At 47.4% G+C, this 25,195-nt stretch overlaps 1 protein-coding gene and 1 pseudogene across 1 annotated transcript; both read left to right on the top strand.

The window, feature by feature from the left end:
- The first annotated feature begins 178 nt into the window (after positions 1-178).
- Positions 179-4,613, top strand: LOC121835207 (annotated as a pseudogene).
- A 2,962-nt stretch (positions 4,614-7,575) lies between these two features.
- On the top strand, positions 7,576-24,073 carry LOC121835275 (zinc finger protein 484-like). The gene is made up of 3 exons (XM_042289286.1): positions 7,576-7,746; positions 19,974-20,560; positions 23,225-24,073. Exons 1-3 carry the CDS (start codon positions 7,706-7,708, stop codon positions 23,587-23,589), a joined length of 993 nt encoding a protein of 330 aa, XP_042145220.1. The 5' UTR covers positions 7,576-7,705; the 3' UTR covers positions 23,590-24,073.
- Positions 24,074-25,195: the final 1,122 nt, after the last annotated feature.

Genomic DNA, 25,195 nt, shown 5'->3' with positions numbered 1-25,195 from the left:
TTTTAAATTTCCCCCTCCTATAGTGGAGTTCAGAAGGCGAAGCGTCCGGCAATGAACCATTTGTTTGTTGAAAGTTGAAAGATGTGTTGTCCCGTCTTCTGTCTTTGCGTATATAACTCTTTCTAAACTTATATCATTACCAACGCGCTCACTAACAAGTATATTATTTACGAGAGCTATGTGTTTGTCACGTCCACAACCGCCACGCATCGGACCTTCGGGTTTCCAGCCAGGCCCCTTTCTCCGTGCCGCCATCTTCATCTCGAGACTGTATCTCCTCCGCCTGCGCCTGCGATACTTTGGACTGTACCTCTGGAAGACCATCCCTCACTCCGCCGTCCCACCAGGTATTTGGATTCAACTCTGCCAGCTGGACTGCCAACTACAGAGTCATGCAGATAGCACGCAGCGAGCTCTCGCAGGAAATTCTTGTCATGCAGAAATCACTTCCCGGTCTCATATGACAGGCATCTTCGGTGCCCGCTTTACTGTTCACCCTTCGTACATATTTCTAATCAAGTCAGGCCAAGACCTTCTTGATTCATCTTGGAAGGTCGTAATTGCAACCGCATCCACAGAAAAACGAGCGAACCAGTGCCCCAAGCTTCAGCCACCGCTAAATCTCTCGGGCTCGAACCTTTCACCGCAAGCCGAGGCGCTGCTCTCAAATGGACCCGAATTTGCTCCTTCTGTCACACTGTCAAGAGTGGATCAGCTCGCAGCGGTACACCAGATCGCGTTGAGAATTACAGAGCCTGCCCGACAAGAGTTCCTCGGTGTTGGTTCCCGTTGGGTGTGCATGCATGGAGCAACCTACCCAACCAAACCAGAATTTCCACAAGTGGTGAATGAACTCAGGGAGTCTGACCTGAGGCTTTTGGAGGCAGATAAGACAGGAGTGTTTGTGGTCTTGAACGAGTCTAACTTCGGTGAGAAGGTTGAACTCGCCATCAAGAAAACCTTCGTCCCCGATAAGAAAAGGCCGTCCGACACCCTCCGTTCGGAAGTCAAAGACATCTGCAGGTCGAACAACTTTTCGTCGCCTCTCACGAGAGTGTCGGCCCCTGCGAACCAGTACCTAAAAGTGTTTTTTCACCGCCAAGACCCACAAGACGGAGATCCCGCTTAGGAGCATCGTATCAGAAAATGGATGCTGGCAGAAGCATCTGGCTCTCTACCTACAGAAGCACCTGGCAGCCGTCTCCCTGGACCAGCCTTTCCGCGTAGGCAGCTCTCAGGAACTCCCCCCCAGCTCTCCAGCTTCTTCACACATCAGGCCCATGTACCACATTATTCTCCCTAGCCATCACCGACATGTACTACAGCCTCGACTTCAACATTCTCCTGGATGCGGTAGAAAAAGCCATCACTGCACAGGGCATCGTCAAATTCCAAAATTCTTCCGGCATCCCCCTCAGCGCGTTCTTGCAATTAATCAGAGTATATCTTCGGTCCACGATGGTGGAGCATGACGGAAATATGGGAACAGGCCCACTCGTCACAGCCAAGTCGTCATAGGGAAACTGGTCATAGGTGAACTGGTCAAAGAGGGCATCTCGTTCTAGGTAAACCCGTAGTAGGGGAAGTGGTCGCACTGACTTTCTCGTTATTGCAAAGTTCGTCACAGACTTTTTTTAGAGGGTGGGGGGAGGGGGGGGGGGGTTCTTTAACCTGAAAAGTTTTTGCGTCGAACTAATTGTCGCAGTTTCAAACTTGGCCTCTCCTTTTATTTGTTTGTAGTGGCGGTTGTGATCGGCTTTTCGGTGTTATCTTTACTTTCGACGTCCCTTTGTTATTACACCCTTTTCGGAAGCTTTGCTAGGTCGGAACCACGGTGGTCGGAACGTACTGCACAATGAGAAACGGGTCACCCTGTGACATGCAGATTTTACACCAGATGCTAGGAAGCGTTGCAGCTAGGTTTCGTCTTTGGAGGCGTCTTCTTTGTTCTTTATTGTACAAGATCTACCGAGATTCTGGTAAAGGGAACATTTTACAAAAAGGCTTTTCCTTTGAATCGGCTTCGAATACGTATATATATGTAGCGGCGATAGTGCGGAACTTTACATAGTACGACCGCGTCTCCTAAGATGGAGCTAACTAAAACCCAGCGTGGCGCTCCCATGCTTCTGTACGAAGGGTATTCGTATCCCCGCGTAGTCGAGGAGACTCCGACGCCGGTAGAGATAGAAAGCATTGCAAGGCGAAAATCACCACCGATGAAAAGATCACCGATGTCATCAGGAGAACAGGAGAGCAGAATCGGCGAAAAAGGTAAAATTGTGACGAAGTGGACAAGTGGCCAGTTGCCCTCTATTACGACTTCCCCGTGTACGAGATGCTCTATGACGACTTGCCCTATTTGACGAGTTTACCTATGACGAGTTGGCTGTGGCGAGTTGGCTTGTGACGAGTTCTCCTAGACCCCGGAAATATATACCTACAAAAATCGGGCGTCTGCATCGGGTCCTGCCTGGCACCTGCGCTCAGTGAGGTCTACCTTTCCTTCGTGGATCAGGCCGTGAAGGAGCAACTGTACAGCTTCACCCCAGGAACCCAGGTGTAAGATATGTGGACGATTATCTGGTGCTCCACGACTCTGGCGCGCCCACCGCCACCATCCAGAAGGCCTTCACAGACAACGCAAACGGCCTGAGCTTCACCAGGGAGGACCCCTCGGCGGAGGGTCTCCAGTTCCTGGATGTACGCCTCGTAGCCACCCAGGGAGGCACTTGCTGGCGCTTCCGGCAGCGGTCGCAGAAGCCGGTGCTGTCATTTTCAAGCCACCACTCAAAGACTGTAAAAGCAGGCATCGCAAAAAGTCTCATCTCCTCTACCCGCATAAAGTCCTGCCAACACCTCTCCCCATCTAGCCCTGGAGGGTCAGCTCAGCCGCCTCACAAACGCCGGATACCCGCGCGTTCTGCTGGCCCTCCACGCTCAGAAAACTAATAATTGAAATAGCCGCCGCACGGAAGCCTGTGCGTCCTTTTGCCGAGACGAGTCCTCTTGCCGAGACGGGGCAAGCGGACATGACCGGTCGACTGCTCGCGTCGCATTCTCCCGTTTAAACAAATCTAAAAGTTACAGCATTTCGTGTGTGAAATAAAAACTGTGACTGTATCTTGGTGGCGTTGCAAGCGCGGAATGCTTGGCTTTTGCGTCGCAGCGGAGAAACGCTATTCCAAAACTTTCTTGCGTTGCATGCGCTAACGCAAGCGCTGAATTTAGTGCTAGCGCGCACTAAAATCACGTACGTTATTCCGAAACTCCCTACTATCTTGTAACTATTGTGTGACAGGTCGTCCGGGTGGCGAATCGCCCTATGACGAATGTTCCGCTGTGCCAAACTGGCCTGATACTAGTTGCCCTATGACGAATGGGCATGTGGCGAATGGGCCGTCTCCCACTGCAGAGCACTGAAGAAAGAGTCGCATCGGTTATACATCCTACAAAAGACAGTCTGCATACGGAATCGAACGCGAGGCACCGCGAGATCCGTGCTTCAAACGCCGCATGGCAATGAGTTCGAGGGGCAAACTTGGCACGCGGCATTTAAGCCACGGACGTTGCGGTGACGCATGTTTGCGCACTGTGAACAAAAGGTAAAGGCCGGTTCAGACACTTGCGTTTGACTGCGTTGCGTCGAGAACCGAAAGCGAGTCACCGGCACATCTGTGCTTCGTATGAAGCGGGGACTCCAATTCAAGGAATCATCATGGCACGCGATATAAGCAGCAGGGATGTCGTGGTTTCTCTCTGCCGCAACGCAGTCAAAAGCAGTCAAACGCAACTGTCTGAACTAGGCTTAAGAACACAAACGAACTGGTGGTGGTTAAACATTTCGGAAAAAAACCCGAGACTGGGACAATAAGGGACGGACAAACGCAAAGTCTCGACTCTCAACAGAGACTTTATGTTTGTCCGTCCCTTATTGTCCCAGTCTCGTGGGTTTTTTTTTTTTTTTTTCGAAATGTTTGCACACTGTCTTTTGTATGGATTACAAGCAGTGTGGCCCTGGCTTAAGGAAACAGAAAAACCACATCGCAAAGCGGGTCTGGACCCTGTCTCGTCATAGTACCGCCTTCTGTGCATTTTGAAGTCGCAGGATGATAAACAAACGTGAACCGCTCCTTCTATTTACGGGTTCTCTTTCAGGCACCGTACGTCGGATCGCCGTAGCGTGTAGAAAAGACGATGGGAGGCTTCGGTTGCCGCACCCCGGGATGTCCACTCTAAGGAAGACAGAAATTAGACGCAAGGAATGCCTAATTCCGTTGTTATCCTTTTTGTTATTAAATATAAGCAAATGTCTGCCTTGTGGTTGATTCTATTCTGATATTCTAAGCCCCCCCCCCCCCCCCCCCCCTCGCGCACTCTACAACAGAGAATGTGGAAGTTCGAACTTCGGTGTCACGATAAAAGTGTCAAGAAAGGCCACCACGCCTTCCAACATCCTGTGTCTGCTTCAGTTTTTTTTTTTTTTTATCTTTCTTTTTAGCGGTTGCATTGTGTCTTTGTCTGCGCATACTCTAAATGTTGCACCCTTCCCGCCAGCTAAGTGCTTTCAATTCTTCAAGGCGCCTGCTTCTATGAGTCTCATGACGTCATAACTACATTGTTCTTTTCCTCACACTGGAATCCTCAAAACTGTAAACTGCAATAATATTTTTTTAAGGTTGCCCGTAGTGCTTGTAAACACAGGAAATTATGCCTGATTAAGAAATAAAAAAGTACAGGAATTTAATTGTCGTCGTTTCTCTCGTGCCACCTCTAAACCGAACACCTTCAAAAACTTTCCGTCGCTCCACACGAAAGCGTATTTGGCGAGAAGATCAAAAGCACGCTTTCAATCGTCACTCTATCACCTACCTCAGCGGACGCCTCTACTTTCGCGCTTGACAGTGTGAAAGCAATCCTTGGCCTCGTTTAGGGTCACGATCCTTCGTTATTTTTTTAATATTTGTTAAATCTGCGACAACTTTCCTTTTTATCGTTATTATTTGATTACAACTTGTCCGAGGATTTTACAAACAGAAATAAGCGATGAAATACAAGGCTTCCGATCGGAAGCTACGAGTGCAGAATGACCGCATGCGCATAAGGCGTCCCAGCATACTTCGGATGAGTGAACGTGTTTCGCATGAGTGAACGTTCGATTCTTAGATTCGTAGGTGACCTTTTCTCCCCATCCGTCAAAAGGCCGGTGAGCTTCTCTCCGCATCGAACAGTTTTGGGGTGAGCTTTTCTCCGCCGCCCGCCCTCCAGACGAGTGGGCCGAAGAACAGCGCACGCATTCACGTGATGCGTTCACAGAGCGAGATTGGCTGGGACGGCGAGTAGCGTCCGCTGCTGTTGTGGGCAGATCGTCCGACGGTCAAGCATTGCTGAGGCGTACCCACGGTTTCCAGTCCGCCGCCAAAAAATGGATGGATGGATGGATGTTATTGCCTATACTCTTTGTAACGGGTGGTAGCTTGTGCCAGTTAACCTAAGTCTAAAAATACAAAAATATGATTCCTCCCATGCTTCTATAAGCCAATTTTCTTCCCTTAACTATCACCAGGCCGTGTAAGATATCACCAGGGTACCTTTGGGGGATCGGCCAAGAAAACTAAAAACATCACCCCCGCCTCTTCCCCTCGGCGAGAGTGTCGCCAATATTTCTCTGCTCAAACCTAGTTGGCGTTATCCCAGCACCAGACCCACTGGGAGACATGGGACTTTTTGCACAGGAGCCACACCGGAGGGAGTCCCAATTTTCCTCTGTTCCGCCTGTCCCCACCAGTGTTAGTTGTGCATCATTAAATGTATTGCTTCTTTGTGACTGTAATCCTTTTCACTTCCGTCCTTCCATCGTCGCCGGGAAAACCCAGGGCCTCGGCCAAATCCTTTACCCCTTCAGAGAGGGCAGGGCGAAGCCCCGCGCACTGCAAAAGCAAGTGCTCTAGTGTCTCGCTCACATTATGGCAAGCGGCATATAATGTGTCTGTCTCCTGAAATTTAGCCCTATACGTACTCGTCCTCAAAACTCATGTTCTCACCTCAAACAGTTAGAAAACTTCCCAGTGAATTGTCAAAAACATTTTGCTTGCTTATGTCCTGTTTTTGTGGCCTGTACATAGTTAGAGCTTATACTCCCTGCATTTCTACCTCCCACGTTTTTTTTTTATTTTCTTTTTCTTCCGCTTTAATTTTTCTATTAGTACTATAGTAGTCTCCTCAACCCCATCACTACTGTGTGGGAATTTAAATGTAAGTTTTGGGTTCGGTTTGTTCATTTGTACTTAAACTTTTCACGCATAAATACTTGAATGCCTTCCGTGCCCACCGCGTGTCATCCATTTGGGCAACCATTGTTCAAATTTCAACTTATTAATTGCCTTCCTGCTCTTTAAAGACGACCAGCCCATGTCCCCCTGTACTCCCTTATTTGGTGTTTTTCCATGTGCTCCCAGTGCCAATCTGCATACGGTTTTTTTGTCAAATCTCTAACCCTGATTGAACCTTTGAGTTCATGCAAGCAACCCCTTGCCAAAAAGTACTACTGGTACCATAACACCTTTACATATACATCTGACCCCTTTATATCTATTATAGTTCCATAATGCCTTGAGTTTCATAATAGATTATTTATTTCCCCTTTTCTAATTTTATTCTCTTCATGTTCCTCCAGATATTTCCTTTCCTCATTGAGCCAGACTGCCAGATATTTGTATTTTCCTACATGGTCTATTACACTGTCTTGTATCCTCAGGGGTTCTCTCTTTTTGTCATTAAACACAATTACTCCAGAGCTTTTTCCATCCACGGTGGTCAGACTAGTTCTCAAAGCGCGGCAGCTGAAGTCCCATAAAAAACACGGATGACAACGTTGACGCCACGCGTACCCCCAACGTACATCTATAGCGCGAAACACATGTACGACGAAACCGTCCGATCTGACGTTCGACCGCGCAATGCGACGGTCGGAGGCGACGGTTTTCAACGCTCTCCGATGCTACGAAAACCCTCTCCCCCAAGGTCATTCCGGCAGTCCGCACGTCGGATCGGACGGTTTCGTCGTATATGTGTTTCGCGCTTATGTCTCTTCTTTTGGTCTGTCTAGGTTCTTTCACTTTTGTTTTCGACTGCTGACGCGCCCAGATTTTCTTTAAAAAAAAATGCGTTCCACGGAAATTCATGTCCGTCTGGAGGACCAGAAGGTGAATGTCTTGCCTCTCCTCCAAGCAGACTCAGGTCAAAAGAAGTGATCCCTTCTTTCACTGTTTTTTTTTTTTTTTGTCTATAACTTTTTTTAAGTGCTTCACTTCTTTTCACTTAGGTCAAAAGAAGTTATCTTTTCTTTCCCTCTTTTTTTTTTGTTTTTGTTTGTCTACAACTTCTTCTAAGTGCTTTTCCAACACTGCTAAGAGGTAACAAAGGACCATACCCAAGGGTTCGCAGGGTGGAGGACATTCACTCTTTCCCTGTGACTCATTCAGTTTGAACCGGACAATCTGATAAGGCATAGGTGGTGCTTTGGCGCAACTTTCTCCCAAGACTATAACCTTTCGTCCTCACTCGACACACGGAGTTGGCGACTAGTCCAGTCGCCGAACGGACACCTCGAACGGACACCTTTCGTCCTCAATAGACACACCGAATTGGCGACTAATCCAGTCGCCGAACGGACACCTCGAACTTCAACTCTCGGACAAGAGGCATGGGTCGCCATTTTGGAGGCCCTCCTAAGAAAGTTGAACGGTAAGTGTACGGAATCTTCATCAGAAGTACGACAAGGGGAGACCTGAATCCGCGTCTTAGTTTAGACAGTGTGAAAAAAAGCTTGCCAAGACTGTGGCGCGCGAGCGGTTGGGACTCGACGTCCCGTGCCAGTCCGCTCGTGCGTTGGCTTTGGCAGTGCTTTCTTTCACACAGACTCAGTCGACACGGTGATTCTAGCGAGCCGGCCCTGGTTTGATTCGAGCGATATTTTGAACTCTTCGTTGATCGCGCACCAAAAATTGCGACCATGGTAGCGCTTCCTCAATTGGCGATTAAAGCGGCAGCCCGAGCTCCCGGAACTCAAAGCTCTGGCTTCCAATCTCAGAAGATTCCCTAAATTAGAATTGCGTGTTTTCAAAGTTTAATTGCTTTTTTTTCTGTAAAATTGGATTTTGTCGCAGTTTATTTGTCTTCGATTCACAGTTCTTAAAAAATCGCAGCTTAATTTTGCAGTGTTCTTATTGGAAATATATCCGGATGTAAACGTATGCTCCATGAAAAGGAACGCGCTTGTATCCATTCATATTTATTCAGCCGGATCTGACATTGGCGCCATTGCTATTGGCAGTGCTAATTTCGTCCCACGACAAATGCTCTAAACAGGCGTTGCTTCGATAAACCTCAAAACATTAAAGAATCTATAAACTCCTGATGGTAGTCACTGGGAACCTAGTATTTATCCCATCAACCTACTCCGCGGCTGCGCAGCGTGGTAAAGGGTGAATTCTAGATGTTTCAACTGCCCGCGCCCTCATCCCCCCCCCTCTATGATATTGCTATGATTCACAGCTGTAACTGTAAAAAAGAAAAAAAAACTTTTTTTTTTTTTTTTTAAGGAAAGCAAATAGTATGGCCCAAACTTTTGTCGTGAGTGTGCAGTAGTGCAGGTAGGAAGTGACCCAAAACAGCTGCTGTCTTATTGAACCTTGACGAGAAGAGCGGTAAGATTTCTTTTGTCACTGGTCCAAGATTTGAATTGACTACCTGCCGGCAGTCTAGTCAAACACACCAAACAGTTTTTGCTTATTATGTGCAGCTAACAATGACACAGGATTGTGGCCATGCCTAACTTTCAATCTGCCTGCGCTCTCGCGTAACCTAATTCGCGCCAGCGTCTTTGGCACCGCGTACTTAAATTTTGAAGCACACGCGCTGTGTGCTCCCGCGTATTCGTGTCACCTTAGGGCCGTATACAAGCGGTAGCGAGTACCGCATGTATTCAGTGGCATTTTTAAGGAGGTGCTTTTGAAATACCACTAAGAGTTGCGCGCAGTGTCGCGAAGTGATGAAACTATACTTCGTCTCAGCTTAGCATGAAGCCTAGTTTTCTTTCATATAAATTTGGTGTTCGTGCAAAATGCCTCGCGTACTATGTCGCACCCGTCGGAATTGAACGACGCGAGCGAAAAACGCTTTTTCATAATCCTACTACTTTAAGCATCGTGATATGCTTTTTTCACCGGAATAACTTTTGAACGTGCCTTTCTTGTGCGTTGTTGGATGTCAGTCGCAGCTCTCGAATATCTGTATCATTAGACGGGCTATTTTCAGTAGCATGGGCCAATTGCCTTAAATTTCAATTCGTTGGTGAGGTCGTAACCCGTGACCGAGAGGAATCTGTCGTAAATTTGCCCGAACACATTGCTCTCGGTGTTCATCAAGCGGTCATTTCTTTCCACGTCAAAGGCCTAGTTAGTCGTGCTCGCGATGAATTATATCGCGAGATGTTTCGTGGAGAATTTATGCGGATATTGAGCAAGTGAAAATTGTCGGGCCTTTTGTCACTGCGATCACCGGCATTCCGGCGATGACTCTACCATTTTCTTGCAAAGAGACCTTGCAATGGAGTACGCCCTGACGGGTCGCGCCATCTGGTGCGCAACTTCCGCTACGATAGGAGAAATATCGTATCATTGTGGGTCGTGACGTGCCTTACGGGACCCCACCCCACTGACAATTTTCATCCGATCTTTATTTCTCATTACTGCCGTATTTACTCGAAAACGGGCAAAGATAAATACCACAGAGGAAAGGAACTTCAGCTCTGGCCCACGGTCACCTCGACGGCTCACGACGATCCGCTGCGAATCCAACTCACTATAGGTGGCGCCACTCGTTTTCCAAAATGGCAGTTATAGCGAGGGTCAGAGATGCGTGCCGCTGCTGAGCCTCTCTAGTGTGCTGGCTTCACTGAGCGACACAAATTATTTCTGGTAATATCAGGAAGCAAGTGTAAGCTCAGGTCGTCCCTTTATCCGGAAAACTAAAACGGTGTTTAGCGTAATACTTACTCCAGGAGGCACGTTTTGATTCTGGACTGAAAACCGAAACTAACCTCTATTTGGGATTTAATTTCTCGATATTGGTTTTAATTTCGATTTTTTTTTTTTTTTATATCTCAAGATATGTCTCACATCGTAATTATTTAGTTCAAGAAGTTGTTCGCGGAAACTATTTTGTGATATACATGTTCGATAAAGGCATTTCAAAATGTCTTGGAGATTTCAGTGTCCCTTCAAAGACAGGGTCGTTCATACACCTTAGAGGTAACATATATTGTAGTTGATGAAAAAATCAGTGCTGATATTTATGCGTTCTCGCTACCTTTTCTCACTCAGATGATTGTCATGTGACTTAATGAACTGCGCCCTTTTAATGTTTTTTCGGTATTTAGATGATTAATTGCTTTAACATTATTCTTAGCGCAAGAATAACAGCAACAGTCCAATTTTTACAATCTGTCCAGAAAACGTATAAATTAATAAACGCTGCTCTCACTACAATACCCCAAAGACTGAATCTGAGTCAGACAGCTGAAGTGTGAGAGTTTTCTGACGCATGACGCATAGGGCTGTGTATTGCATCCAGTGTTTGACTGTTTGTCTATCTTGATAACGATGTCAGAGTTTTTCATATGCTAAATAGAAAAACGACAAATGAGTCCTTTCCGGAAAGGCTATCATGTTTAAATGGCGTATTTTTGTGATCGTGGCGTTAATTGGGGGCATACATTGCAGTGATTTGTATTAATAATAATAATATTAAAATTCAGATATTTTATTACGCAATTTTTCAAGTTCTAATATAATTTGTTGCTTATGATCTAATTTCAAACGCGCCAACAAGTATGACAATCAAAAGAAAGCTGATTATAATCACCGGTGCCAAATGCAGCATTTTTAATTAATTGCAAAGTTATAGAAATAAGAAGTCTAAAATCAATAAAAAAATTCTCGTTAATTTAGAAATTTATGTAAAATTACCTTAATTTTGGGTAAAGCATATTTTGCTATCAAAGTCGCGACTTTTTACAAACGGCAGGAGTTACAAAATAGCCGCCAAACTCCTTCCAGACCAAATGCACCAAAATTAATTTTTATTTTTAATAACATTATTATTAATTCATTAATAATTTTTAATAACATTTAGCTCTTTCATTTCTACGTGCCGTCGTTTTGCCAACCTCAGCCTTTCCAGTTCGAAGGAACGCCTACCTGCTTGCACGTCTGCTCACTGCAGCTCGTTGCGTTGGCGTTGGAAGCCGATGAAACAGTTGTGAGTTTTAGTATTGCGTATACGAGCGAAAGCAAGCGCTGTGTGTTTACGTTAGCTTTGCATGTTCCACACTGCGCGTGCGCGGAACCCAAAATTGCGGTCTTGGATTGGCGACGAGGCGCACGCACAGCGCTTGCGTTCGCTTCTCTACGCGATACTAAAACTCTCTAGTGAGATACAATTCGGTACCGGCTGCAGCACTACGTTAGGACAATGAAGAGTGTTGTTTGCTTTCAGAAATGCCATTTCGCGAGCCGTGACCGCCCGCAGTTCCGCCGTGACCGCCCGCAGTTTTGCCGTGCCCGCTGAACATGCAGAAGAATCGGGGGACCCTCACTAGGGCGATTCCCGTTTCCGCCGCGGGAGAACGAGCAACGAGCTGGAGACGCGACTAGACCGTTTACTGAAAGAGGGCGAGAGAGAAGAGGGGAAGGGGCTACCGTCACTTTTCCCCTTGCTGGGGCGGTAGAAAGAGTGAAAGTCTCTGGGATGAGAGGCTTCGCCGGTGTTGGGTGTATATGCATTGCCCGAACTTTGTTCGCGCTTTCTTCTCTGTTTTAAACTCGTAAACTTCATTAGAGCCATGGGGTTGAATGGCAACAATCCTCCGGTCATCGGGACACCGTTGCTCGGTTATACACCAACTCATGTTTGGATGGATGGATGGATGAATACGGCTGAGCCCTTTGGATCGGGCGGTAGCTTACGCCACCTAGCCATTTTGTTTTACCATTTAAGCTTAGAATATTTAAATGTGAAATCTATATTCACTCCGCAGTGCAAAGAAAGTGAGGCTATGAAACCCCCTTGCCATCAGTGGATAAGAAAATACCTAGTTTTCTCTCGATTTCTGACACCATTCACTTAATCTTTGCTTGGTAATCTCTACAGTCTTGAAATCCACTCTCCCTTCGCTGTCTCTAAAACCCAATGACTTTATTAAATCTATGTTGTCTTCGGTAGGCATAGGGTGAAGCCCTTTACAAACAAACCGGAGCGCCCCTGGCGGGCGCCACCGGCGCCGCGCATGCGCGGTGGATGGTGGGCAAAAAGCCCGCCGTCGCCCATAAACAAACCATTGAATTGCGTTGTTGTCGGCGTCGGTGGGAGTCCCCGTGCTCTTTTTCGCGTTTGGAATTGTTGATTTTACGTCCTGCTAACAATGTCTGACTACTTGAGCGGCTTCAGGAAAACTAACGAGGCAATACTTTGCGTGAATAATGTGACGTGCGGCGATTCATTTCACGTGGACGCCGCAGATTGGGCGCTAAAGTCTGACTCCCACGATGAGATTCTGTTCGCTATTTTCAGTCGCGACGTCGCTCGAACTGCAAAAGCGTGGACCGTAGCTGAGATGGTGGACGTCAATACTGAAAACCGCAAGTAGAATCGGGCATTACAAGTCGGTGATGGCCACTGGTAACAATGATCAACATCTTCTTGTATCTGTTTACAAGTAGCCTACTTACCCAAAGCAACCTTCAAAAGTGTTTTGAGGCCTGCAATTAGTTTTCATCCAAATTACCGGGTCAACGTTTTGTTTACGGGCCGCTGTCGTTTGAACGAGCTGACGACAAAAAGTAGACAAGTTTGAAAGAGCAGACGAAAGTTCGAACGATCAGGCGGCCGTGTGAATTTGAAGACGCACTGAGCCCATGGGTGGTCCGGACAACTTGGCGATTTTCTCTCGTTCATATTGGAACAAAGCAAATACATCTGGCGACCACAAAGTGTTGCTCGCACACGCAATCGTAGTTCGACAGCGTCTGGTTTGCCCTTTTCACGGCTACTATCCACGTTCTCGGAAGAACGGAGGGGCCAAAAACACATGAAAACTGATATTCAAACCTTTCCAGACTCTCTTGGTACAGCCCCCATCGCAGCATTTTGACGAGAAGGCAGGTTTTTTGTCTCGTTTCTTCCAAGGGAACACAGGAATCCATATCTGGCACGGCGACTTCTGCCCACCGCCGCAGACCGGAAGTGCGTCCGGCGCGCCACCACCGCGGCGTGACGTAGGAGAGTTGAGTTGGTGTATAGGCTGCACGAATAACGACAGAGAGCGTCGAATATTGTCCGAGGACCTATGTAGTTTGCACGGAATCCGACAAAGCGATTGCGGCTGCAATGTCTTTAAGTTCCGTCGCTTTTCATATAACCCCGATCTCCGGTGGCAGTGGGTTGCGTCCGTAAGTTAGACAGACTTTTCCCCAGCGCCATCCCCTCGACTGTGCTCGGAACATTTTGGGAATGGAGCGCGCACCGAACTCTGTATCGTCGATGAACATGGGGTATGCTCGCAATGTGCGTGCAAGGTTTCTCGTGCTAATTGCTGTTTTAGCTTGTAGCTTTTCGTAACAGATTTTATCTTAATATTGATATTTTGAAGTGGTGACATTGACTCGATTTTATCATTTACAACACTTTGTTGGAGGCTCCTCTCCGCCGTCGGGTGTGGCTGGAAATCGTCGAAAGGTTAGTTCTATTGGTTTTCCTGAATCGCGATCTCCTGTGCGATACCAGAGAGCCGTGAAAATATGTTGACCGTCAGAGCGCCGACTAGACTCTTCTGATTTCCAAAATTAGTGCATAATGTAGCAGGCAATAAACCTTCACTTTCTGCTGTTAAAAGCCTAAACATGTTCGTGCATCGATTTCGACTCGTTGAATCATTAACAGAGTCACTCCGGCAATAGGCCCGCCCCAACTTTGCTGCTTTTAGTTCTCGACAAAAGACACACGGGATCCTCAAATAAAACGTTTATAAACACCGGAAGGTCGGAGTGAGCTGCCTTCGATGTTTCCCTGCAATGTTAATAAACGTGTTCGCTTTTTTTTGTTTTTTTTTTTTTCGCGCAAAGTTTATTTTGACTCTGCGCTACTAAAAAGCGCAAAGTCGAGATGGGCCTATTGCCGGAGCGAGTCGATCAGTAATTCAAGCAAGTTGAAACATGCTTGAGCATGTTTCAACTTTCAGCAACATAAATTGAAGGTTTCTTTCCAGCTACATTATGTAATAATTTTGAAAGTAAGAAGAATCTTGTCGTGCTGTGACGGTCAGCATAGGTCAACGATATCGCTCAGGTGATCGCGATTCAGAAAAAAAACATAGAACTAACTTTTCGAGAATTTTCAGCCACACCCGGCGGCGGAAATGAGCCTTCAACTAAGTGTTCTAGATGATGACATCGAGCCAGTGTCACACCTTTAAAGGGAAGATGGGGCACTTCTACATTTGAGAAAAAACGCTTGAATTGCGTTCATTTGGCCTTTAGAATAACAGATATCAAAATTATATTTCAATGCGATGCGCCGGAGAGCCACAAGAGCAATTTCAAAATAGGACTGAAGCCCCGCCTCCCTAGCCTTGGGCAGCCAAAAGAGCCGTCGATGACGTCACGGACAGCGACTGTTTTCGAGTTTTTCTCGCGTTTAACAATACTTACGCAGCAAATGGTTTGGGTATTCGGGTTCACGGGGTAAAAATATACTAGAATTCACTTCTAACTCATTTTTTCCAAGAAGCTCCGTAGCTCCAATAGTAAGATAAATTCAGTAACACGCTGAAACACCAATTATCACCAGAAAACTTCTACGCACCTTGAGAGCGTACCCCATGTTCATCGGCGTTTCAGCGTTCGGTGCGCTCTCCATTCACAAAATGTCCCTAGCACAGCCGAGAGGATGGCGTTGGGGAAAAGTGTGTTCAGTTTACGGACGCAATCCACAATAGGGGGTTTTCGTAAATTAGGGAATGGACGTTTTTCCAGTAAGCGTCTGCGCACGCGCACACCCTTTTCCCTTGACCGCCCTTTCGCCATTCTTGGGGGGCACTGTTTTCTTGCGACACTAATCTGTTTCCATGGGAGAAGGCGAGTCCGGTTGCCCTCCATTTGTAGTAGGCGGCGAAACCGTCATGAGGCGCTCCGTACTGGAAAAAGGTCCATCGTAGTAGACCGTTTCCGCAGCCCGCTAAGCACCCGGATAGCGCTCCGTAATCCGCCACAAGACCTTGAACTATGCAGACAAGGCTGGCGGCGCGCATGCGCAGCTGCGGCGTTTTCTTCGGGGATACCGTAGCGGAGGAGAAAAAACGATCTACTACAACTCCTTATTTTCCCGCTCCGCTAGCCCTCCTCTACGAAGAAACCGCCACTGCGCCTGCGCGCCGATGGCCTTGGCTGTAGAGCTCCGAGTAGCGGAAGGGCTTAGTGGAGCGGGAAACACGGTCTACTAAAACTCGCTAATGTTTTCGCCTCCCACAATGCTCTTCGCAACACGCTACGATACCCGGAACTCTACAGCCAGGACCATCGGCGCGCAGGCGCAGTAGCGTCTTCTTCGTTGCGGAGGGCTTAGCGGAGAGGGAAACGCGGTCTACGAAAGCCATTGCTGCCGCACTCACCTTGCCAGATTCCGTGCAAGCTGCATATGTCCTCCGACAGTATTCGTGCACCCTATAACCGAGCAATGGTGTGCCAATGACCGGGGATTGTAGCCATCATAGCCCGTGGCTCTACTTAACTTTGGGAGTTTAAAACAGAAGCGCGATTGATGTTCGGGCAATGCATAGACCGGCGTAGCCTCAAATCAGGGACTTTCTAAAATGTCAACAAGGGGGAAAACGCCGGTAGCTCTTTGACCTCTTCTCTCTCGCCTTTATTTGACCAAACATAAAGTAACCTATTTCACTCTCTACTACGACTGGACGAGCCCTCGGTTGCCCCCTTTTTTCGCTGTGGACAAACTCGCCGATTTCTTTCTCGAGTTCCGGATGGCCGCTCTTGCACCAATGTGCGGTCCCAGTGTGGTCACTAGGGGGTAGGGAGACCGTCACAGGTGCAGCGGTCAGAGCTGTGTAGCTAGCCAGTGAAAGGAGGGAGGGGGAAGGGGGGGTAGCGGCGGGCCACTGCCACGGGTGCCGCTGACCCTAGTTACGCCACTGCGCGGTCCCGAACTCTGTTTATGTGCCCTTGGACATCGACTCCCGCTACCTTTTCCGCCGTATCACAGAAGCTGCCCAGCGCCGTGGTTCCCGTTGTCCTTCGCGTCCGTGCTCACCGTTCACAAGGGCGGTCCAGTTCCGCCATTTTGATAAATTCCCGCTTGCCTGCGCCTCACTGGGCTCAAAGGGATTAATTCCTCCCAACTGCGCCAAGGCGAACAAATCTGCGAACAAATTGGTTTTTGGAAGAGTTGGCAACCGTGGGAATCCGGTGGGGTCTGGCGGGAGCGGACGTGTTTCGAGCTGCGGTCGACTTGCGAAACTAAGTACTTTTTTTCTTGGTATTTTGGTGTTTAAAGCGTACAGGTAGATTTAATTAGCGGCAGGGTGCAAGGTTTTGTTAGCCTAGGCGGCCGGGCGGGCCATGAGGCTTCCGGCTCCGCGGCTTTATGGTGGATGGAAGGGAAAGTGTGATGGACGGGAGCGAAGGGCTGCGCACAGTTGTGATGGAAGCGACTCGCCTGCAGATTGCAGCGCCCCTTGCGGTGACGGAGATTTTCATTGCAACACACGCGCTGCCCGCAGCGTCTGTGTTGAAAGGTCACATAGCTTCTCTATATTTTGAATCAGGTTTTTGTAGCGACATAATTCCGATTTCTACAATTGGAAATTGTCCACTTGTAGATACATGAATTGTGCACGTTTCTTCCGTTGAATATGGTCGTGCACCTAAATCCCGCGATAAAAATTCCGCGAAGAAATGTTTGGGGACAGCTAGGGGCGTTGCAGCCAGCAGACGAGTCCAGCGGTGCCGAAAAGTTTGAGAGCCTACATTGAAGAGAGTTTCCAACTGCACGATGACGGTCACGTGGTGCATGGGCCGTGTTTGCAATACAAGCCGCAACGAGGAGACAACACGTTGGCCGTCCTGCGAGTGCCTCAGCCTCTCCGCCCGCTTTCCTCCAAGCGCACTTGCGACCAATTTTCACCGGTGGCGTCCGCCATTAAACTGCAAACGCTCCCCATGGTTGGAGATGGACGCCCTCTACAATCTAGGCTCTCTGAAAATTTTCATCGCGTTTCGCGTCTCTCTTTATCACTGCACGCTTAAGGCGCCCGTCACGCTTTCCCTTCCAGTCACCATAGCGGCATTGTTTCGAAGGGTTCCCATCAATTTTACCGACATTCCTAACATACCGCAGTCTTAACAGTTTTAGTTGCATTTCGAAGCGCACTAAAGAAGATTAGCAAGCACAAGTAACCCTTTTTTTTTTACGCAGGCTCGTGTTAGGATGCGTGACACTGTTTTAGAGAAATGTGCTCGCGCATGGCTCCCATTTCGTTAGCATGCTTGGTCGGGACTGCTTGGTTACGAATTGTTGCCTTTCTTCGCGTCAAATTATCTGCATCCTCGATCCTGCAACTTGTTAAAATGTCTATACATTAGGGAAAACCCAGAATATTTTTATTGATTATTTGCTCGTTTCCTGTGATAAGACTTTATATGGTCCTAATTTACCTCCATATCTAGAGCAGCGGTCTCGAAACCCCGGTCCGCGGACGCGCTCCATCCGGCCCGCAGATGACCGCGGTCTTTCCAGTGATGCCCGGCCCCGAGCCGGGCATCACTGGAAAGACCGCGGGAGAGGAGGACCTCTCCAGCATTCGCTCAGCAAAAGTGGAAAGAGGAGGAAGGAGCTTCCACTTTTAACCTCTCACCAACTAAAGTACAGCATAACTGGTAAATTTTGATTTTAATCATGCAACTGATCGCATGAATGCTTGTCGGTAATCTTACGTGTGTGCGACCTCAAAAAGCGACTTTTTCTGATACAAACGTGCTCCATAACGAGATTGTTTCTGCTCTCAAAATTGCTCCAAACTCACAGCTGGCTGGACCACCACTGCGTGTCTTAAGCTCACTGATTACGAAGTCATCCTTGCGCTCGTGGTGGACGGGAAAGTTATGAACGCCTGAACGTCGTGAACAAACAACGAGGCGCGCTTGCAAGACAGGAAAAGGCCTGACCGGAAACAGAACACAGCACGCCTTAAAGGGGGGTTGCAACGATTTTAAGATTAATAGAATTTGTCCCTCGTCGTTTTTACGTTGTTTATTGTGTCCCGAAGGATAGAGAAAACATCTCCTTCATTCAAAAATTTCGCGATTCCGCTGCATATTGGGAAAAGAAAAGTCGAGCTTCCCCCCCCCCCCCCCTGCTGCCGCGAGTGGCAGCCTAAGGAACTACGGCGAGAAGCTTACGTGACCTCGCTCGGCTCTAAGCTGCAGCATAACGCCCGCTAATGTCAGCAGAGAGAGCATACGGGTAGCTAACACGGCACCCCGAATTACGTCACTAGGAGGGAGACCAGGTGTGACCCTGAAGACTGGGAGTGAGTTGAGGGGTGCCCGAAATGCCAATATTTATTATTTTTTTTACACAACTACGATACAAGGGCGAAGTCAGTTTTCTGTTCTTTTCTTGAGAAGTGTCAGAGCGCATCTTCCACAAATGTTCGGCCGAAGTCCGGATATTGTTGCACGCCCCCCCCCCCCCCCCCCTTTAATTTTCGCTTATATGGTAAATCGTCTGCGCGGTAGCGCAATTGGCGTTTTGTGCCGTCATCTATCAACTGACGGCAAAACCGAATGTCAGGGACCGACCGCGACAACGGCGCTCGGCCTTGATGGGGAGCAGACTTGACATCACATGTCTCCGATTTCTAATTTCTTGCGCAGAATTAATGTGGTTACATTCGCATGCAAACTTTTTTAGACGTCTACATTTGAAATGGGGGAGGGTGCTTAGAATCGGTGGTAGTTGCGATTTGCGCGCAATAAATGCGCTCGTCATTCGACAATGACGTCGGATCCGATTTTCGTTTTGCCGAATTGGTTTGGTCCGGCGTATATTTTGACCACTTTTTGGATACGTCTCAATGAGGAACGTAGCCACGCATAGTAATACGACGCTTCCCCATCGAGGCAACGTCCGACGTATTGTTAATCCGGGGTCACACTGCTTCTACATCATACAAAAAATATTTTGGAAACAGATTAGAACGCAAGTCACCACGAGATCCGTGGTTCGAATGTAGCATGGCGCTTAAAGCGGCATTCGAACCCCGGATATCGCGATGACTGATGTCTGGCAGACTGTCTTTTGTATGATGTATATAAGCAGAGTGACCCCGGCTTCAGACTATGCGCGCGCGGACACTGGGACGAGCCTGAACTTGCGGGGAACGTATGCCTTGGTTTGTGCAAAAAAAAAAAAAAAATGGACTGTGAACCAAATGCTACCTCTGACCCGACCAAGTATTCGACAAAGATTAAAAATCAAAATAAAATTCATTCGCAGATTTTCAGGGAATGCGTCAGCATGACCTTATGGAAACGCTAACACTGACCCCGCAACCTAGCCAATAACGGGCAGCAAAATATAGAGGTAGCAAAAGGGAATCCAAAAGAGAAAAGTGAAGGGGTCAGGGTTAGCGTTTCCCCAAGAAGGGCGTGTGTGGCGTTTCCCGAAGGTCATGCTAACGCATTCCCTAAAAATCCACCAATGAACCTTCTTTTAACTTTTTCTTAGGGCCTCCAGATATCACGGACCAAAAAGTCAATTAGAAGTGTGTGTTTTTCAAATATTGGCCGCCTTGGTTGATGGCCGTTTTTCTTTTCTTCTTTTTCTCCTGAAATTTTTAGGTCGTACGATGACTCTAACCACGAGACGTCCGATGAGGACAACGTCGACACTCGCAAAATCGAGTGCAAACACCCAGGCTGCAAGTACCGCACCAACCGGAGTAGCAACATGGCCCGACACGTGAACGGGAAACACGGAGACCTACTCAAACCGCGAAAATGCTGCGGCCAGGAGTTTGGAAGCAGGTTCGCCATGGATACACACCGCGACCTGGTTCACCGCAAAGACGGCAGAGGTCCCCTGACGTTCGTATGCTCCGAGTGCCCAAAGATCTTCTACAGGCAGGGCCTTCTGGCGCGCCACATGTGCGTGCACACGGGCGAGACGCCGTTCGAATGCCACGTCTGCGCCTACGGAACGAGTCACAAAAGCAACTTGGAGCGCCACCTGGCTGCCAGGCACGCCATCGTGAAGGTGAAGCCACAAGATCCGTCGTCGGACGACGAAGGGAGTTCCTCCGATGAGGACTCCGGCATCGGCACTGGCAACAGCGATCGTTCTGACAGGCCCGCCTCCGCAGGGAGCGGGAGCGACGTTGCCAAGAAGCTTGGGTCCACCAAGGCTGGGACCAAACGCACACCCCTGAGTGAGTATAGCTACTTCGTAATAGACATTACACAGACACTGCGTGAGGCATGTTTCTTTTTTGCATGACGCTCCTAACTCATTGGTCATACAAAACCTGTCAGCAGGCATGTTCGAAGCACACGTGCGTACAAAGCAAACATGCTCCGGACATGCTTGAGGAGTTTCCGCACATGATTCTGTCATCATGTCTGAAAGCGAACATCGTGTTTTGTATGATGTACGGGCAGTGTGGCTCCCTTCGATTTAACCAAGCATTTTTTGTGGACGGAAACTTATTGCGGAGAAGGCGACGTGGTAGCCGAGCTTTCGGTTACACGTCAAAAGATCTTTAGGTGGTTGAAATTAATCCTCAGTCCTCCGCTGGGGCGTGTCAGATGCCCGTCGTTGGTTTGGCACGTAAAACCCCCATATTTGACTTTAGCATTCTTCGTGCGTGTGTACGTTGAAGCTAAATATTCACATAAAGTGCAAGGACTACTCTAAAAACATGTATGTAGATAGTTTTTTTTCTTCTGTAAAACGTAAGTTCACGAATTACGGCGAAACGTAGGAGAATGCCAGCAAGTTACGAAGCCCAGGATACAAGTGGATCAAAACATTTCCATCTACTCAGGGACAATGGACATCATTCAGTTGTTCACTACTCCTTCGCACATTGGGTTTTTTTTACAACTAATTGTAATATCTACTTTCTAATTTGCTGTGATCCTTCCACTGTTTCAGCGCGATTGGCTGTCTTCGTGTTCTGCAAACAAAACAAAAAAAAATTCTCAGAATTTCTCTTTTTTTTCATCTTTAGAGTGTAAGCGTCGTCCAGTATTTCAGAATATTTTCGGGCTTTTGTCGTGTCCACGTATTGGTCCAACGTTGACTCAACGTATAATTGTCGGACTTTCAAAGTTATTGCCTTATTCCGCCTCTTATGTCCTAAAAACCACTTTCTTCTTTTTTTCTTTTTTTTTCTCATATGACATAAGATTATTTATTGAGTGTTCGCTGTCACTTTTTTGTAAAAAACATTATACCTGTCTTCGCCTCAGGAACAGTAGTAAAAGAGGTCCGACTCCTCGCGGAGCATTTCTAATTTTCACCTTTATGTAGAAAGTTAAGATATATATAGGTACATTTTAGATTAGATATGCGTTATATACGAACCAATCACGAAGCTTGAAGCATTAACATAATATGCCACGTCCTGGCTTTCTTGAGTTCTCGACGGTGACTACAGCGCCTTACGTCACATGGTTTTAAGTTTTGGTTTTAAGAGCGTGTTTTACGAACAGCTTTAAAGCCTGCGCCTTACGTCACATGACGTCACGTCCGGGGGTCCGGCACGGGCGCTGATTGGAGGCGAGTGCCGCGTCAGCGTTCACCCGTGGTGCTCGTTTGCTATCATAGTCCCACGCGAACGCTGGCGCCGCACTCGCATCCAATCAGCGCCCGTGCCGGACCCCCGGACGTGACGTCATGTGACGTTACGCGCAGGTTTTAAAGCTGTTTACGAGGTGTTATCTTCGCTGACCTATCTATATTGCGTGGACGGCAGTATTTTAGGAGCGTTCGTTTGAATTCTTTCGGAAGACATAAGCAGGGGTTTCGGGGAGTGAAAGATTTACCTCGTTTATTAATGTCTTCGCTAAATTTAAAGGTACGATTGACGTCACGCTACGTTATATTACGTGGCACTAGGGGTCGAAACCGTGCCGTCTCGGTGTAATGTAACAAGACGTAAGGGCTCCTCACGTCCATTTCCCCCTAAATTTAGCGGGGAAATTGACGTCATGGTGTCAAATGGCCTGAGGTCACATGACCTGTTCACGTGACGTAATATTATGGTGTCAAATCGTAGTGTCCCGTGACTCTCCAACGTCGTGCGATGGAAATTTACCCGTTGGGGGGGGGGGGGGGGGGGGGGGGGGGCATAGACAGACAAATTCGAGGTTTCAGAAAGTTGTAAGAATTTGAGATTGGGCGAGTTGGTTGTTCATGTTTGTCGACGTTTAGCGCACTCGAAAAGTTGTCATTCAAGCATTCACACACCCAAAGAACACTCCTTTCACACAGCGCTCACTAACAACTTTGTATTTCGTGTAAAAGCCGAAGTAAAACACGAAATACAAAGTTGTTAGTGAGCGCTGCGTGAAAGGAGTGTTCTTTGGGTGTATGAATGCTTGAATGACAGTTTTTCAGTAAGTTCCGTTAAAAAGTATTTCTATGCTTTCAAAATTTACCCGGTCCAGAACTTAAGGAAGACGTCAGTTGATTTCCTAAAAAGAAAAAGAGACTATCGGACCTCTATGCAGTGTTCCTAGAAGTCGAGGTCGCACTGCGCATACAATGTATCCTACAGAAGCAACGGTGTTGCTGCAGACACGATGAAAGAATTACCTGCGGCCTCAAGAATATGTTCGAAGTGTGTTTGCTCCATACATCCGTGTGCTTCGAACGCCTCTGCAAAGAGTCTTTTTTATGATCAGTGTGGCGGGACCGTCCTACAGGAAAGAAACACGTCTCAATCAGAGTCTTCTGCGGGCTGTGGGTTGTATGATGAGTAAACAATATGGATCCACGGCTTAATGGTTACGCGCATAGTGAAGGGGTGAGTCGGACTTCGAATACGAGATGTCAATTTTGTGTTTGTTATTTTTTTCCCTCTCAACAGAGCGGCAAGTATCCGGCCGTCCCGCGAAGAACCGTATCTGGATCCCGAAGATTTCGGAGCAGCAGATGACTGACGCTGTCAAGACAGCGCAGCTGGTCACACTCGGAAAGTTCTCGAGCGCCTACTGGAACATCTCCACCCGTGACCTCCAAGAGGCCGGCCCGAGCGGTGTCCTGGTGGGAGGACCCGCGGAGCAGGGCCTCGGCACCCACACCCCGAATGATCTGGTCTCCGAGACTGAGTTGCCGCCCACCATCTGGGATGACGTAGATGATCTGACCTGGGACGCCGCCATGGGGCTCCTCATGCTCAGCGGGCCGTTCGCCCTGTCCAAGGGCCACCTGAACGGAGGGATCGTTGATTAGGCCTTATTAAAGTTCGAGGGTTTGCCACCTTTTAAACTCTCAACTAACTTAAACTCTACGGGGGCGAGGCGGGATGTAGAGGTAGAGGTTAATCCTGATCTTGATCTCGTCTTGTAGAGTACGTTCGGTGCTAACGTGCTGGTCTTGATTTTTTCCGTTCAAACGGTCTAATACATTTTTTTTTGCTCATTTCATGGGATTTTAGTATTAGTTGTGTAGCGCAGAAATAAAAATATTATAGCTTTTCTTTTTTAGCTAGAGTGCACAATTATACCCAAGTACATTGTGCGCCGTAGGGAGGGGATCACTATTCCTCTAACTTTTGTTCGTATCCCTCAATTAGGAGACATTACATGTTTTTTTAGACGGGTCTTGCTGCCACCGTACCGATTTTAATTCCAACCTGTGTCTTGACTGCCGTAGTTTCTGCTTTTTGTTCCTTTCGCCGCATTTCGTAAGCATCTCAATGTTTTGCAAAAAAAAAGAAAACGATAGGTACATTTGTGTGCAACGATCTTGCGTTTGTCCAGTAGACAGCATTTTGTCTCTTCTCATTCTTTTAATGGTTTTAGGCACTTTTTTTCCCACCTTACGCGCAATTTCTAGAGTTGCGTAGCAACAGAAGAAAAATATAGAGCCGCTGGTTTTAATATAAAATACCCAAAGATCACTTGGCCATGACGGCGCAACATAGACGTAAAGTTGCTATCCGTCCTAATTTTGCTCATGAACCTCATCTCAAAGTCTGTCAGGTTTGTAGAGAGTATTCGGTGCCAACGTACCGTTTGTTTTTACCCGTGTTTTTTTCTTCTCTTTTCTTCCTTTCTCCTCTTCTAGTGTGTTTTACTTATTTTGTTGAATTTTGTGTGTATGAGAGTGTGTGCCGAAAAAGCCTTTGAGATACGTCAGTGTGCAACGACGTCTTATGTGATTACATGAGCATTTCCCTTTTCGTATTCAAAATTATTCGAGTTGGTATTCGTGTATTCGCTTGACTCGATACATGATATGGTATGCTGCGTAATTTGCTGCGCTGTATACTTTGCTCTGATGTCTAACTTTCTCAGCCCACTAAAACGCACGCTACTGCCTAGCATTATCAATTGAGGTGACTTTTCTGTGTTATGTAAAATCTTGTGACGGAACCCATTGGCATCGTACACAGAATCTGGTATAGTATTAGTAATTAAATGGCGAAACAAAAGTTCCACTTTCTACCGTGCTTCACGAGTAAATTTTTTGGAGTGAAATGCCGATCGGTGGTTAGTGCAGGGGGATACTTTCTCTAATTACACATGTCTTATTTAATTTCACAATCCGATCCAAACGAGGATTTAAGAAGACATTATTGACTTGTCAGCTTCCCGACTTCAGCATATATTTTTCTCGAACCCTCCACGTGGTTCAACCCTTTTTATACTCTATTTTACTACATATTTGCATTTATTCTCTTGTAGCGATTGTTGTCGCTGTTGTCGCGGCACTCGCCGATTGCGCTGTACGTGTGTGGTTACATTCGTGATCACTCTCGAAATGCGTTTTTTTTTTTTTTTAATCGTGCCAATGTATCTGTGCACATTCAATCTGTATTTTTATTTTAGACTCC

The sequence above is a fragment of the Ixodes scapularis genome, unplaced genomic scaffold (genome assembly GCF_016920785.2).
Source record: "Ixodes scapularis isolate PalLabHiFi unplaced genomic scaffold, ASM1692078v2 PGA_scaffold12__126_contigs__length_90152505, whole genome shotgun sequence".
In the NCBI taxonomy this organism is placed as follows: Eukaryota; Metazoa; Arthropoda; class Arachnida; order Ixodida; family Ixodidae; genus Ixodes; species Ixodes scapularis.
The sequence above is the reverse complement of the archived record's forward strand: the minus strand, read 5'-3'. Positions and strand labels throughout refer to the sequence as shown.

Excerpts from the sequence above, each read along its gene's own strand:
- LOC121835275 (XM_042289286.1), top strand. The coding sequence starts at position 7,706 with ATGGGTCGCCATTTTGGAGGCCCTCCTAAGAAAGTTGAACG. Across the intron at positions 7,747-19,973 it reads CCTCCTAAGAAAGTTGAACG|GTCGTACGATGACTCTAACC; the intron begins GTAAGTGTACGG and ends TGAAATTTTTAG. Across the intron at positions 20,561-23,224 it reads GACCAAACGCACACCCCTGA|AGCGGCAAGTATCCGGCCGT; the intron begins GTGAGTATAGCT and ends CCCTCTCAACAG.